Raw genomic sequence first — 14,138 nt, forward strand, 5'->3', positions numbered from 1 at the left:
TTTTAATCAGTCATGACTTTGTTGACAAAGTACCTCAATGCTAATTATATGGTATTATAATAACTGATGATGATTCTATGGGATTTGAAAAGGCCTTATTAAATTGAAGATCAATCTTGATTTATATGTGTATATCTGGTGGTTTATAAATACTAATTTTACATTATATATATATATATAATTTATTTATTTTTTATATTTTATTTGCTATACAAACTTTTATATATTTTTCCAAACAGTCACCATTTATATCTACACATTTAACAAAGAACTAGTTTCCTCATTCTGTCAATGAAGAATGTTGACAATCTTTCCTTTATCTATGACAATGTATCCTTCAGTTCACCATCGATGATGAAATGAATATCCTCATTTAATTGAGAAAAATAATGAAAGTGAAAAATGCAGGGTGCCAAATCTGGTGAGGATAGAGGGTGTGAAATAGGTTCAAATTTCAACTAGACAAAAATTTCAGCAGTTGTATATAATGTATACAAATATACATTTTATATATATATATATATTATACATGTTGTATAATGTATCACGTTTTATGGTAGCTCAATTGTGTAATAATGTGTCCTACTCATTACTTCAAAATGCCAATCGAGTTGGTAATTCACTGTTACGTGATGTGATGTCATTTTGAATCAATTCATCTATTCGTTTTGATGTTTTTATCTTCGAAAAATCTTCATATTTTACACATACAAAAAAGATCATTATGAAACATAAAAATATCACAAAACATTATTCTGAATGTGATTCTGTGCCTGGTTATATAAGGATGATATTTCAAAGAATGCAAATCAAATACTTTTCTTTTCCCACTTAAATTATACTCAGACATGTCTGAGTGCAGGTGGCAAATAGTAATGGAAAAAGAATGTAGGTGCATAATTAATTTACATACTATAAAATCATTTTCTTTTTACAAGTTATCAGAAGTCAGGTTTTGGAATATTCATATTACATATTGAAATCTGATCATTACACTGTTGTACAGTACTGTGCGAGCTTGCTTCCAAATTAAAAAAAAAGAAAATTTAATTTGAAAAGCTCATTGTAGAATCAATATAAAATAAAAGCTCAATCACAAAACAATTCAAATTAAGAGGGGAACAACGAAAAAATGTACTAGGGCTATGTAGTCTGATCACATGTATATTATTAAAATTAAAAAAAATAATTAATATTAACAATACGAAAAATAATTTTTTAACATAAATTGAACATATTAAGCATATCAAAATTATTTTGAATCATATATATGGAATCATAGAAAACACATTTCCACACTACTCGTCTGTCATATTTAAAAAAATATAAAATAAAGTAATTAACATTAACAATAAAAGAAAATATTTTTGTTTAACATTAGTTAAACATATTATTTATATCAGAATTATATGGAATCATATATTTCGAATCATATCATTAATTTTTCTCTTCATATACATAAGGATACTTTCCTGCACATATAAAAATAATGATGACCTCGCATCGAATACACCTGTTTACCCAGTCTCACTGTCCTGTCTCATCGAACAAAGAACACATCACCACTTCCGTGCAAGCCAATTCAAATCACGTCTCCACTTCATGACTGCTAAATTCACACTAGCCCCGAAACAAAGAATGTCAGTCTGGCTTCCCCCGCCAGACGCTCGTTCGTATTTTATGCACGTACACACTTTTTTCTGAGAAAGTATACGCACTCACCAGTCCACGATGACATCACCGTCTGGCTATCCAGACCATGTCATATATCAAAAAACAAAGTTATGTAATACAATTTCTTATCAAACTAATTACGTTTATTTAACTATTAAAATAATATAATACTATTTCCTATTCTCTGTTTTTAATATCAGCTAAGCCAAATGAATATTAACTACTTTTGAAAATATTGAAACTTTTTTCTTTATGACATAATACATATATCGTTCGTAACTAACAAAATTTAGAATGGTTACAACTGTCCCTTTGAAATTGGCTGTAATTTTGTACCTCCTAATCAAATTTTTTTCAGATGAACATTTTGATTAGTGACTTTCATTTAATGCCATACTGTGTTCTTTATGAACAAAAAACATAATACTAAACAAGCCTACCAGTAGATAAATTTAAAAAAAAATCAATTATACATCATTAAAATGTAAATAAACTGGATAAAAAAAAAAACTGAATTAACCTTTTTCTGAAGTTCAATATTAGTAATTCTACCAGCTTCCTTTTTCTGTTCCTGTAAACGATGATAAGCCATATTTAGGTATGCTTGTAAATATGGAGGCATTACAGCAATTCTTTGTATTACAGCTGCCACAATTAATATTAAGCGTAAACTTTCGAAAGCGGTAGAAGTCATTCTGAAACAATAATAAAAACTGATTCATCATATTCATTAAAATATAATAATTATTATTAGCATAATATGAAGACTGTATTTGCTTAGAGGTGTTTAAGATGCCCGTTGAGAACAGTGAAAAACTGCATAGCCTAACTAGTGAAATTTACATTGTATTTTCATCACTAAATGTTTAATAAATTAGATATGTTTGAGAACTGCGACAGCAAACAAAGTCTTTTAACTTATCTGAACTTTAATGATAAACAATTTTGTTCTTATTAACATTGTTAAATGACAATGTTCCATTCTATACATACATCTTTGCTTCAATATAAAATAGATACGTATTTACACATCAATATGAATCCTTGATTATGCTCATTGTTGAATTTCAACCTTCAACACTTCACAGGAAACATTAACTAAAGCTACAAACAGAAATGTTTTAACATCTCATTCAAATTTCTAAAAATGAATCTGTCAGTTTAAGAGTGCATGAATGAGTGTTATTCATGAAAAACAAATAGGAAATCTAGATAACTTAATCCTGGCTGAGATCTTACAATTCCAAAGCTGAGCAGTGATATTCGTCTTACCAGCATAATCATCTTATCTGTATCCCAATCAGACTGGGTTACTAGTAATAACGTAAATACACTGGAAGAATGCCTCAATAAGGCACTGCTGAATCTTGAAATCTGGGCAACACGCAACACTATGACTTAATACCACACAAGAACTGCATTCCAACTTTTCACACTTTCCACAAAAGCACCGGCAATAAGTCTGTCCTACAAGGGTTAAACACTGGAAGAAAGCAAAATTCCTAAATATTTGGGAGCTACCCTGGACCTGGAAACCACATGTCAAACAGTGCGTGGGAAAAGCAATGAAAAGGAATCATCTTTTCAGTAGAAAAGACTCACAGTTGTGAAATGGGAAGCTAACCAAGAATTGTTAATGACAACATATATTAGACCAATTCTGGAATATGGAAGCGAAGTGACAGTCACCGCTGGCTCCACAACTACATATAAGATGAACCGTGTCCAGAACACTGCTCTGAGACTAATAACCGGCATTGCTAAATCCACCCTGGTGGCAGCTATGGAAGCTCAGACACAAATAGAGCCTCTTCATGTCCACCATGAAAAAAGTGGACTACGCTTCTGGGAATGTTCAAGAAGAGTGTAAAAGCAACAGTGGGACAGTTACCAGCAAGCAACAAGCAGGCTCAAAACCCAAATTGCACCACTCACTGCATATAAGAGCCTATGTGAGAAGTACGGCCCTGATATCTGTAGATGTAATGCCACTTAAAACCTATCAAGATTATTTTGACCACCTGCCACAAGCCAAATATAACTTAAAATATCTACTGCCAAAACACGCCTCTTATGAAGTGGAATTAAAACAGGCTGCACTCCAAACCATTCATGAAGATTACCAGAACAGGAATGATTACACATTTATACAGACTAATCATCAATATTGGGAACAGGAGAAATAGGAGCCATGTACTACTGCCACCACTTCCAGGAGCATCTTGCAATTGGTGCTCCACAGAGCAATTATGATAAAGAGATTGCCACAGCTCAAGCAGCCGCCACCCAACTTGAAATCCTTTCCACACAGAAGGCAGTTTTCTTTACTGATTTGCAAGCAGCCATCCAGAACTTGTCATGTAACACTGTAACTGACTGCACAAGAACTTTGGAGTGCAGGAAGAACTTAAATAAACTGGGATGTCAAGGCTGGCAGTTGAAACTCTAATGGGTTTCCAGCCATGTTAACATCTGTGATAATGAAATGGCTGAAAAAGTGACAAAGCTGGGAACCTCTCTGCCTCAGCCACTCAACACTGTTTCTCTTGACTCAGCCAAAGCACAAATAAACTCTGCAGTCAATAAATAGATTGGCGAAAACTGCAAAGAATCAGCGGCAGGCAAGAAGTGGGAGAGCCTTGTCACATATGGTCCTATAAACTATAGCCTCCCTTGAGCAGTCAGCATTGCTGCATTTAGATTAAAAACCGGACATGCCTATCTGGCCTCGCACCCACATTGCATATGAGTTCTGACCTCTCCAGCATGCCAGCTCTGCAGTCATGAAACTATGTATGCAGACCATCTGAGAACCTGCAAAGCTCTGGACCACTTGATGAAGGCCTTGTTTACACAGAAGCTTGTCTATACTGGTCAGGTACATCACAAAATAGCTTAACAGCCAAGAGTGGATGTTGGCTAGTATGTAGTAAGTAGTAGTTATTTAAATCAAACTAGTATTTTTATCAAATTACCAAAATTACTACTGTAAAGAGGTGGTACATCATAGTGGATAATATGTGTTGAAAACTAGTTTTTTTTTTTTATTGCAATAGTAAAAATTGATTCATACCTGCAAGGCTACAATATCAATATAGATTGCATACAGACAGAATTCTATCTGTTTTTGTATCCACTATTATAGTCAATGCAATCGGAGCATTTATCATCACTTAGACTGAAGAAGTTCAAACAAGAATGTTTGCTAAAGAAGGTTACAGTTACTGCTGTTTTGAGACAAAAAAGTTATCTTACATGTCAAATTTAGTGATTGCAGAACTATTGTAATTGGTGATACTATTGCAAAACATTAAAAAAAAAATCAAATAGCTATAAAAAAGAAACAGGGGATGCTATCCTGCAAATTTTGTTTTTGAATGATAATGCCTGGCCACATACAGCCAATCAAACGTTAAGGCAACTGAAAAGATTTTGTTGGAAAATCTTTAATCATCCACCCTACAGCCCTGACTTAGCTCCCAGTGATTTTTTCTTCACCTTAAGCATCAGCTTGCATCATAAAGGTTTGACAATGATGATGAATTGAAAAATAGTATTCCTCCTAAATGGTTTAAGCCACTGCTGGCAGGATTTCTTGAAGAAAATAATGAAACACTATGAAAAATGTGTTGAAATTGAAGGTAAATTATGTAGAAGTTAATTAAGTAGTACATAAATGTAGCTCATGCATAAGTAATAAAAAAGTTAATATTTTTCAGTTTTACTTTTATTTCAAAATGACTAAAAGCACGCCTCATGCATTTGAAAAAAGAAAAACATTTAATTAACATTGAAAAATACATATTTATTACAATAAATCATGCCCATCAATCTGATAAGCATTTCAAATAATGCTTACAAGATAATGTATGGACATATTTTCAAAGGTAACACTTTAAGAGTTAATAAAAATAATTATAGAATTTTATGTATAATAATGTGTCTCAAAAACTTAAGCAGTTTAAGGATTAAAATTAAGTATGCTAAATACGTAATAGGTACTCATTAGTGATATCAAACTATTTACAAGCCCCAATATCTGCACATATATATAAATTTTTTGAACATATATATAACATTACGTTCAACAGAAAACCTAAATAACAAGTAATATAAGATTTGGAATATTCTTTAATGCAACTATCTTAATTATTTTAATTCTAGTTATATATATAAAATATATAATAATAATATATATAATTCTAGTAATATATGATAAAAAATAATGTGATCATCATAATGGAAAAATTACTAGGATAATATTACAATGCAATGGATCAAATTCCAATTCTGTAATGTTGATAGTTAAACAAGAAACATCATCATTGTAAGACTAACAATTGCTGATTTCAGGGTTAAACGAACATAACATTTGTTTACTTTCATAACTGGAAGGTATACTTAGCATCTTATAAGTTAATAAAAAATGATCAGTCTATTTTAAAAACTAAAAATAAATTTTACTGCTTAACTTAAAAGCCTAGCTAATACAATAAAACAACATGAAAAAAGATTGGATACTAACAATGGTTTTGTCATTCCAGGAAATATTCGGACTGTAAGATAATCTCTTGATATAGGTCGAACCCAAAGGAGTACCAAAAGAAATGGTGATGCAAAACTTACATTTAAGGCGAGCTTCAGAAATCTTTGTTCACTGCAATACCTGCACACATGAAAACAACACTTTAAAATGAACTATTAACGTAATATTTCTTTAACAAGACTTAAGAATCCAAGTTCAATTCATTCAATTAAAGATTGTTACTGCTTTCTGTCATTCCCTGTAGTCAGCGTAAAAAGTTATTTACGCTGACAATTATAAACAAACCACAAAAAAATACAATGAATATTAAATGTGGATGAGGAATCACAATCAATGCATATGTTCTGTCCATAATGTTGACCAGAGTAGTGGTGGCTTATCTTATTGTAGTCACCATGATAACTATATGTTCAATTACATCTTTCCTACAATTAAAAAATTACAGAATTGCGCTTATCTGAAGTTTTATTCTTATTCAGAACAAAACTTATCTGAAATTATCCTTCTATGATTATTCTTCACTTTTCATCATTATTAAAATATATAAGCAGTTAAAAATTAACATATTAAAAATTAGAACATTAAAAAATGAAACTAAAAAGCAATCACAATAAAATAAAACTGTTCTTAACTAAACTTACTTAAGAGAATCCCAATGCATTCGAGCCATCCTTAACCCAGGAAAAGTAAACAAAGCTCCAATAAGAGCACACCAAAGAGCCAGAAAAAATTTCAATATCAGTTTTGATGCAGGACCTCTGTGAAAAATAGCATATTCATTAAAGATAATTCATATTTTTGAATGTAAACAATACAATTTTACTGAATTATTATTACGACATATACAGAGTGGCACAGTAAAACAGGAAATTTTGAAAGTAGAGGCAGCCCTGAGGAGCTGGCAGAAAGATGGGAGTGGCATCCTTCTGTGCACAACTACCTGCCATTTAGTAATCATGAACCAGTGAATCGGTACACAAAGAGCATTTGCCATGAAGGCATTTAACAAGAATGGTGGCAGAGTGAGTGCTGCTTAATGGCAATTCTAATGTCATTATTACAATTTAGGACTTCATAGTCAAATTCCATCTTGCCACGCCATCAAGACATGGGTTGAGAATTTCGAGGAGACGGGTTCAGCTCTAAAAAAGAAACCATCAGGAGGTCAATGAACTAAATAAATCCCAAAAAAACACTGAAGCTGTTCAGGCACCAACTGGAAGGAGCCCACGACAATCGGCAAGGAAACACGCAACACCATTGAACAACTGTCGACCAAATACTCCACAGTGGTTTGAAGTTTGACCCTCATAAAATTCAAGTTGTATAACAACTGAAACCATCAGACTATGTGGTCCCATAAATTTCCTTGGAAGTGTTTCAAAGTGTATGCAAAATTTCAGCATTCATTTCCGGGAATGCATCTGTTCAAATGGCAATCATTTTATGGAAATTGTCTTTAGACATTGAAATGTTTTGTGTTGGGACACTTAATGGTGTGTAATTTACTTTTTGTTTTCAACAATAAAACTTGTAAATTCCTTTTTTTACTTTTGTGAGAGTCATTTCAAAATTTATAGTTTCCTTGTGCCACACTGTATTTTAAAATGCAAAAAAGGTAATTATGAATTTAAAAATAAAACTAATACAGTAAAGTAACATACAGAAAAATTAAAATTACAAACAGCAGTATAAAATATATTCCAGAAATACTCTTATACTCCCCAATATACCATGAATACACACTGCTTATTAGATCAGTACTTTTAATGAAAGTAACCAAAAAGTTCTTAACTGGTTCACATCATGTCATCAAAAATCTAGTTTCCTGTTTTAAACATTCTTTGATCCCGGCTTCTACAATCAGCCAACATTAAAAAGGATAAAAATATTTCAGTGAAAATGTAATGACCGTTAAGAACTATCAATTAATTTAAAACTTTATAAGATGGTAGTGTTAAATTTTTTCATCTACACTGTGTTGCAGGTCACGCAATCCTTAATTTTGAAGAATTGTACACAATATTAATTTGCACACATCTAGGACCCAATAATCTAGTAAGGGTTGTCTACATTCGCACGACCAATGGTCTGTTTAGAAGGTCTGTACATAAGTTATTTTTACTGCCAATTAGTGTATGCAATACATGTTTTATTCTTTAATTTTCAATTCATTGTAATATTGTTATTTAATTTTAAATCACATGTTGTATTTATAACATACTATATTTTTATAAAATCTTTGATTTTAGAGGGTAGTTATGTTAAGAACAATCAATTTAAAACTTTGTACAACGGTAGCGTTAATTTTCTTATTATTCACTATGGCATTATACTTCTATGATCGCCTGACCAGCTAGCTTTTGCAATCAGCTGATTATTCTTTTCTCATTATTGTAGCATGCAATCATTTTCATTCTTAGCTAGTAACTTGTGAGATGAACATCTCTTTAATGCATTAAAGAGACTACTACACAACAGTAACAAATATCCTTTGATAAAAATTGCTTATGGTAATTTGAAAGAGACATACGATGTGATGAAAGACATTCTTGAAAAAATAAATTATAAAAAACATAGCTGGAACATAGGTGGTGATTTAAAAGTTATAGCTATTTTGTTAGGCAAGCAATTAGGCTATACTAGGTATCTGTTTTCTTTGCGAATGGGACAGCTGGGCTAGGGATAAACATCATGTTACCAGAGTGGAAGAAACGAGACAACTTAACTCAAAATAGGAAAAATATTATTCATGAGCCCTTAGTTGAACCCGAAAAAATACTTTTACTCCCTCTCCATATCAAGCTAGGACTAATAAAAAATTTTTTAAAAGCAATGAAGAAGGATATAGTCCCACATTTTTGTACATCAGGCAGAAATTTCTGAATGTAAGTGAAGGAAAAATTAAAGAAGGAATATTTGTTGGTCCTCAAATAAGAGAATTGGTCAAACATAATGTATTCAATTACTGATTACATTATTGTAATTCTACAATAATGTAAAAAGTGCAGCTTGGGCTTCATTTAAAGATGTTTGCAAAAACTTTCTCGGTAAACAAAAATCCAATAATTACCATGATATTGTTAATCAACTTCTTACTTCATACAGAGCTATGGGATGTAATATGTCTTTGAAAATACATTTCCTCCACTCACATCTGGATTTTTTCCCAGGCAACCTCGGAGACGTAAGTGATGAACACACTGAATGTTTCCACCACGACATTTCGGTGATGGAAAGCCATTATAAAGGAAAATGGAATACTAACATGCTAGCTGATTACTGTTGGACATTAATTTGGTATGTGCCTGAGGCTATTTATAAAAGAAAAACATCAGCAAAATCATTCTAATACAGGTATGGCCATGCAACATTATAAATTTTACAGATTTTAACTATATTTTCCCTTAATTTTTTTTTTAATCATAATTTATTTAAAACTTAGGGTGATAGAAAAATTGTATTTACAGATCTGTAATGTACACAAAAGAGTCAATTCAAGAAATGTTATCACACTTAGAGAAATATTAAAAAAAAATTTTTTTTCTATCAGTGTAATCAGCTGGCTTTCACCATCTGGTCAAGCAATCATAGAGGCATAACGCCCTAGTGAAAAATAAAAAAATCTTACAAAGTTTTAAATTGATTGAGATTGTTTTTAAACAATGATATTGCAAAATTCACTAACTTATTGATGAATTTCAGCAAATGTTACATTTCTTGCTTTTAAGAATATATAAAAGACCACACTTCAAAATTGGCAGGTCCTTTAGTTATGTTAAAAAATTCAAACACTCGAAACAAATTGTAAATACCAACCATGTTGCCTGTAATGGCATCTGCAAAGAGCTAATAAATAGGAATAAGTGCGTACATGCAGAGCAATAATTCCAGTACTTTTGATAGCCATATGTGGAAACTCTATTTACTTAACAAATGTACCATAAAACAATTTAAGAGAATTTTCACAAATACATAAGTGTTTTTAAAATAATAATTATATAAATAACACCACCAAAAGAGGTTCCAAGCCCATGTTGAAAAAGGAAGAATGGTTAGTAATTTCTGAGTTTTAGTAAGGTTCTGATGTTGAATAAGTATATCCATTAAATGCCAAGAGATGCTCTAGTTAGCAGAAAGAGGTGGTTGGAGAAGGATTTTCAGGAAATATATGATAAATAATGGGGAGGAAGATAGAAAGGCTGGAGAAATGTGATAAGGAGGGGGCTCTCCAAAAAGCTATACATAGCCTTTGATAAATAATTATTACAAAAATAAGAAGTTACTAATTACAGTGAAATCTCCTTATTCACGTTTTTGTTATTTGCAGTGCAATATTTTGCGATGTCTTTTCTATATTTGTGGCTAAAACTTTCTGAATAAGCACGCATACATTGCATTATGTAGTTACATTAAAAAATAAAAATATTAAAAAAAAAAAATTAAATTAAAATATTATGGTGTACGTAAAGAATGAACGAGAAGAGGTAAAAGATACGATCCCTGAAAAACATAAAGGTCAAAACGCTTACCAAAGGCATTAAACTATCCCATGACTGTATCCAGTTTTTTATAGATACTGATCCATCTTTGAATAAAAGCTTAATCTTTAAGCACAAAACTGAAGATGCCATATAAGAATACACATGGATTTAAAAACAAGAGCGAGACAAGGAAAAATTACAAATGTTTGTAAATGCAAAGTTTTGTAAAATTCCTTTTCAATAATTTTAGTTTTAGTGTATGCAGTACTGTAGTACTGTTTTCTTGACTTTTTAAGGTGATTACAGAGTACAATTTGAACATGTAATATGTTTTCTAATACAGCACAAACTGTACATACTGTAGTGAGTTTTTAAATCAAACAGTTTGGTAAATGCTTACAAGTAAATTAGGAAATATACTGTATTTTGTTAAATATTTTTTTGTGTACTGTACTGTACTAAATTAATGTTGCAGTCTGTATTTCATCAATAACATTGCTCTAAGTAAGTAAGCATGATTTTTTTTCATTTTACACAGAACCTAACCATTCTTCCTTAAATGACTATTAGTTCCATTCTATATTCCCAGTTTTCTGTGTTTGTGGCATTTTTACAGTCTCTAACCCCCACGAATAAGGAGATTTTACTGTATTAAAAATTCATAATTAATATAAACTTAATTTTTGTAGTAAGATTAAGATAAAGACTAATCAAAGAAAAACACTTTAATAGCTGGATTAAAGAAATATAGTCTGGCTGAGTAAATAATTTTAAAGAAATATAATCAATGTAGTTTTAGTACGGCTTACTAATTTTCAACATGGTTGTTAAGGATAGAAAATCTGAAATATCAACTAAAAACAATATTGGAGCTAATATAGAGCCTTAAGAACCCTTTATAACCTCCCCTTAAAATAATACTTCAAAAACAATCTGGAAACTTCTTTCTGAAGTTCATACTCATTTATTCTACTGATAATGATCTTTTAAGTTCCTAAATAGTGTTTTTCCACAGCATTTTTAACTTTAAACACTTCTTTTCTGTATTCATTCATCTTACCAACAAGCAGAAATTATCCTCACTTGTTATTAGGAAAAAAAACACAAAATACAAAGTCAATTATTTTACTGGTTGAGAATAAATTCAAATAAAACACAAAAACTATTTGTAAAATGTTATGTACAATAATAAAAATTCATTAGGATTTATAAATGTTGAATAATTCACTTATATCATATATAACTTACTGAGAATCCAATCCATGGTTTTGTAAGAAAATAGAAGCACTTTGATTAAAACTAGTATACGCAGTCTCTAGACCAGATTCAAGATTACTTTCATCCACAATAAGGATGGCCATCGCAACAAGTAAATATGCAAAAGCAGTAACAATAACAGTAGATCTCTCTCCAACAGATTCAGACCCTTGGAAGTATTGCACAGTCAATGACATAAGTAATTTACTATGATTTACTTGTTAAGAAATTAAATGTAATAAATAAACACATCTAAAACAGAGGCTATTAAAAAAAGTACATAAAATTAAACCTAGAAAATCATTTTATATATATTATATACACACTCGCACGACCGCCCTCCCGCCCAGCTCCAGTTGTACTAACATCTTCTACATTACTTTACAACAATATAAAATAATGGTTTGATAAAAAAAAAGAAGAAGATAATTTTAAATTATGGTTTGATAAAAAATATGTGGAATTTTTTAATTTCCCAGGCTGTACAAGTATAACTGTCACAACTTTTTTTTGTTGTGCTGATACTTGTCCCCTAATGTATGTTTATATTGGTAGCCAGATTGGATGCTTAGTAATTTTTTTTTGCTTGATGAAATTCACTGCAGAAACTCAAAGCTTGTGTGTAAGAAAATGAAATGCAATTTTTATAGCACATGAAAAATGCCATGCCTGATTGGGATTTGAACCCGGAACCTCCGGATGAAAGGCCAAGATGCTACTACTTGCAGTATTGTTGATTCTCAAAATGGCTACGTTTTTTTATGATCAGCGATTTTTAATGTGTGAAAAAAATGGAAAAGATTTGCATTAAATTTTGCTTTAAAAATGGAATAAAGCGCAGTACTGCATTGGAAATTTGAATGTTGCATTTGGCAATTCTTCAATGAACAAAACAAATGATACAAACTATCCCAAGACAGCCCTGAACACACTGAAGATGAACACCCTGGACATCCCTGCACATCAACAACCAATGACAATGTCAAAAAAGTGAGGTAAAATAATAATGGACAATCGCTGAATCACTATCAGAGTCAATAAGGATTACTACCTTAAGTTCTATGCAGTATACATGAAGCAATTTGAAGAAAATGCCTGGATTTGTGGTGAAACAATTCATGGCAATTGTATCACAATACACCTGCTCACACTTCACTGCTTGTTAGTGAATGTTTGGCCAAAAACAACACTGTTATCTTGCCTCAGCCTCCACATTCGCCAGACATGAACCCATGTGACTTCTTCCTGTTCCTAAAGCTAAAAAGAACCATGAAAGACAATATTTTGCCAACACTGAAGAGACAAAGACAGAATTGCTGAAGCTGCTTAACACCACACCAGAAATTGCATTTTCCAAAGATGCTTTGAAAATTGGAAAAAGTGCTATCACAAATGTATTATATCTGAAAAAGAGTATTTTGAAGGTGAAAAAAATCAGAATTGATGAACAAATAAAGACTTTTTGTGAAAAACTAAAATTCCAACAATTTTTTTTTATCAAACCTTGTATGCATTTTTAACAGAAATATGTATTAGTATAAACTACTGAGTGATGGGGTCTATTTTAAATTAAACACCTGTATTATAAAAAAAAATTTGTAAATAAATATTTCCATTTTTTTTATTATTATTGATAAAATAAAGGTATTTTTATGGTACACTGATCAAAAATTAGCAGAAACAAGATTATACATACATACCACCAGAAAAAAGGCATGTATTTCTCCAGGTTCTCTATTAACACTCTAAGTGTAAACTATGGCAATACTATGACCAGTTGAAATAATATCTATAATGATATTTTACTTAGCATTTAAAGAAATTATAAACTATGATTAATTTAAATTTTAAAAATTAAGTAGTACATTAGAAACTTCTAAAAATTTTCTGAATCAAAAAATTATGTTGTTATTTTCTTTTTAACTTTCCTGGCATCATAGCTCTTAGAGCTATGCTGTAAGACGGAAAGTACAATAATCTGTCAAAAAATGGGGTGGTATCGGTTTTTTGAATTTATCAATGTTTCATGAAATAAAACTTTATCATAAATTACTCCCCACCCCCCAAAAAAAAAAGAAATCTTAGATAAACTTTTCTATGTATAATTTTTTTTTACAATCCAATTTATTTATTTTTTTTATTAATCCAATTTATCGGTGAACAACATTTACATTGAA

At 30.9% G+C, this 14,138-nt stretch overlaps 1 protein-coding gene across 2 annotated transcripts in view; it reads right to left on the reverse strand.

Moving 5' to 3' along the window:
* Positions 1-14,138, reverse strand: part of emei (transmembrane protein 161-like emei) — a 52,292-nt gene that overhangs the window by 13,856 nt on the left and 24,298 nt on the right. For both annotated transcript variants that reach the window (XM_075374403.1, XM_075374402.1), the window contains exons 6-9: positions 11,953-12,168; positions 6,862-6,978; positions 6,200-6,340; positions 2,195-2,369 (exon numbers count right to left, since the gene is read on the reverse strand). In XM_075374403.1, the coding sequence (XP_075230518.1) occupies positions 2,195-2,369; positions 6,200-6,340; positions 6,862-6,978; positions 11,953-12,168 (649 nt within the window). The remainder of the gene's footprint in view (positions 1-2,194; positions 2,370-6,199; positions 6,341-6,861; positions 6,979-11,952; positions 12,169-14,138) is intronic.

The sequence above is a fragment of the Lycorma delicatula genome, chromosome 9 (assembly GCF_047948215.1).
Source record: "Lycorma delicatula isolate Av1 chromosome 9, ASM4794821v1, whole genome shotgun sequence".
NCBI lineage: Eukaryota > Metazoa > Arthropoda > Insecta > Hemiptera > Fulgoridae > Lycorma > Lycorma delicatula.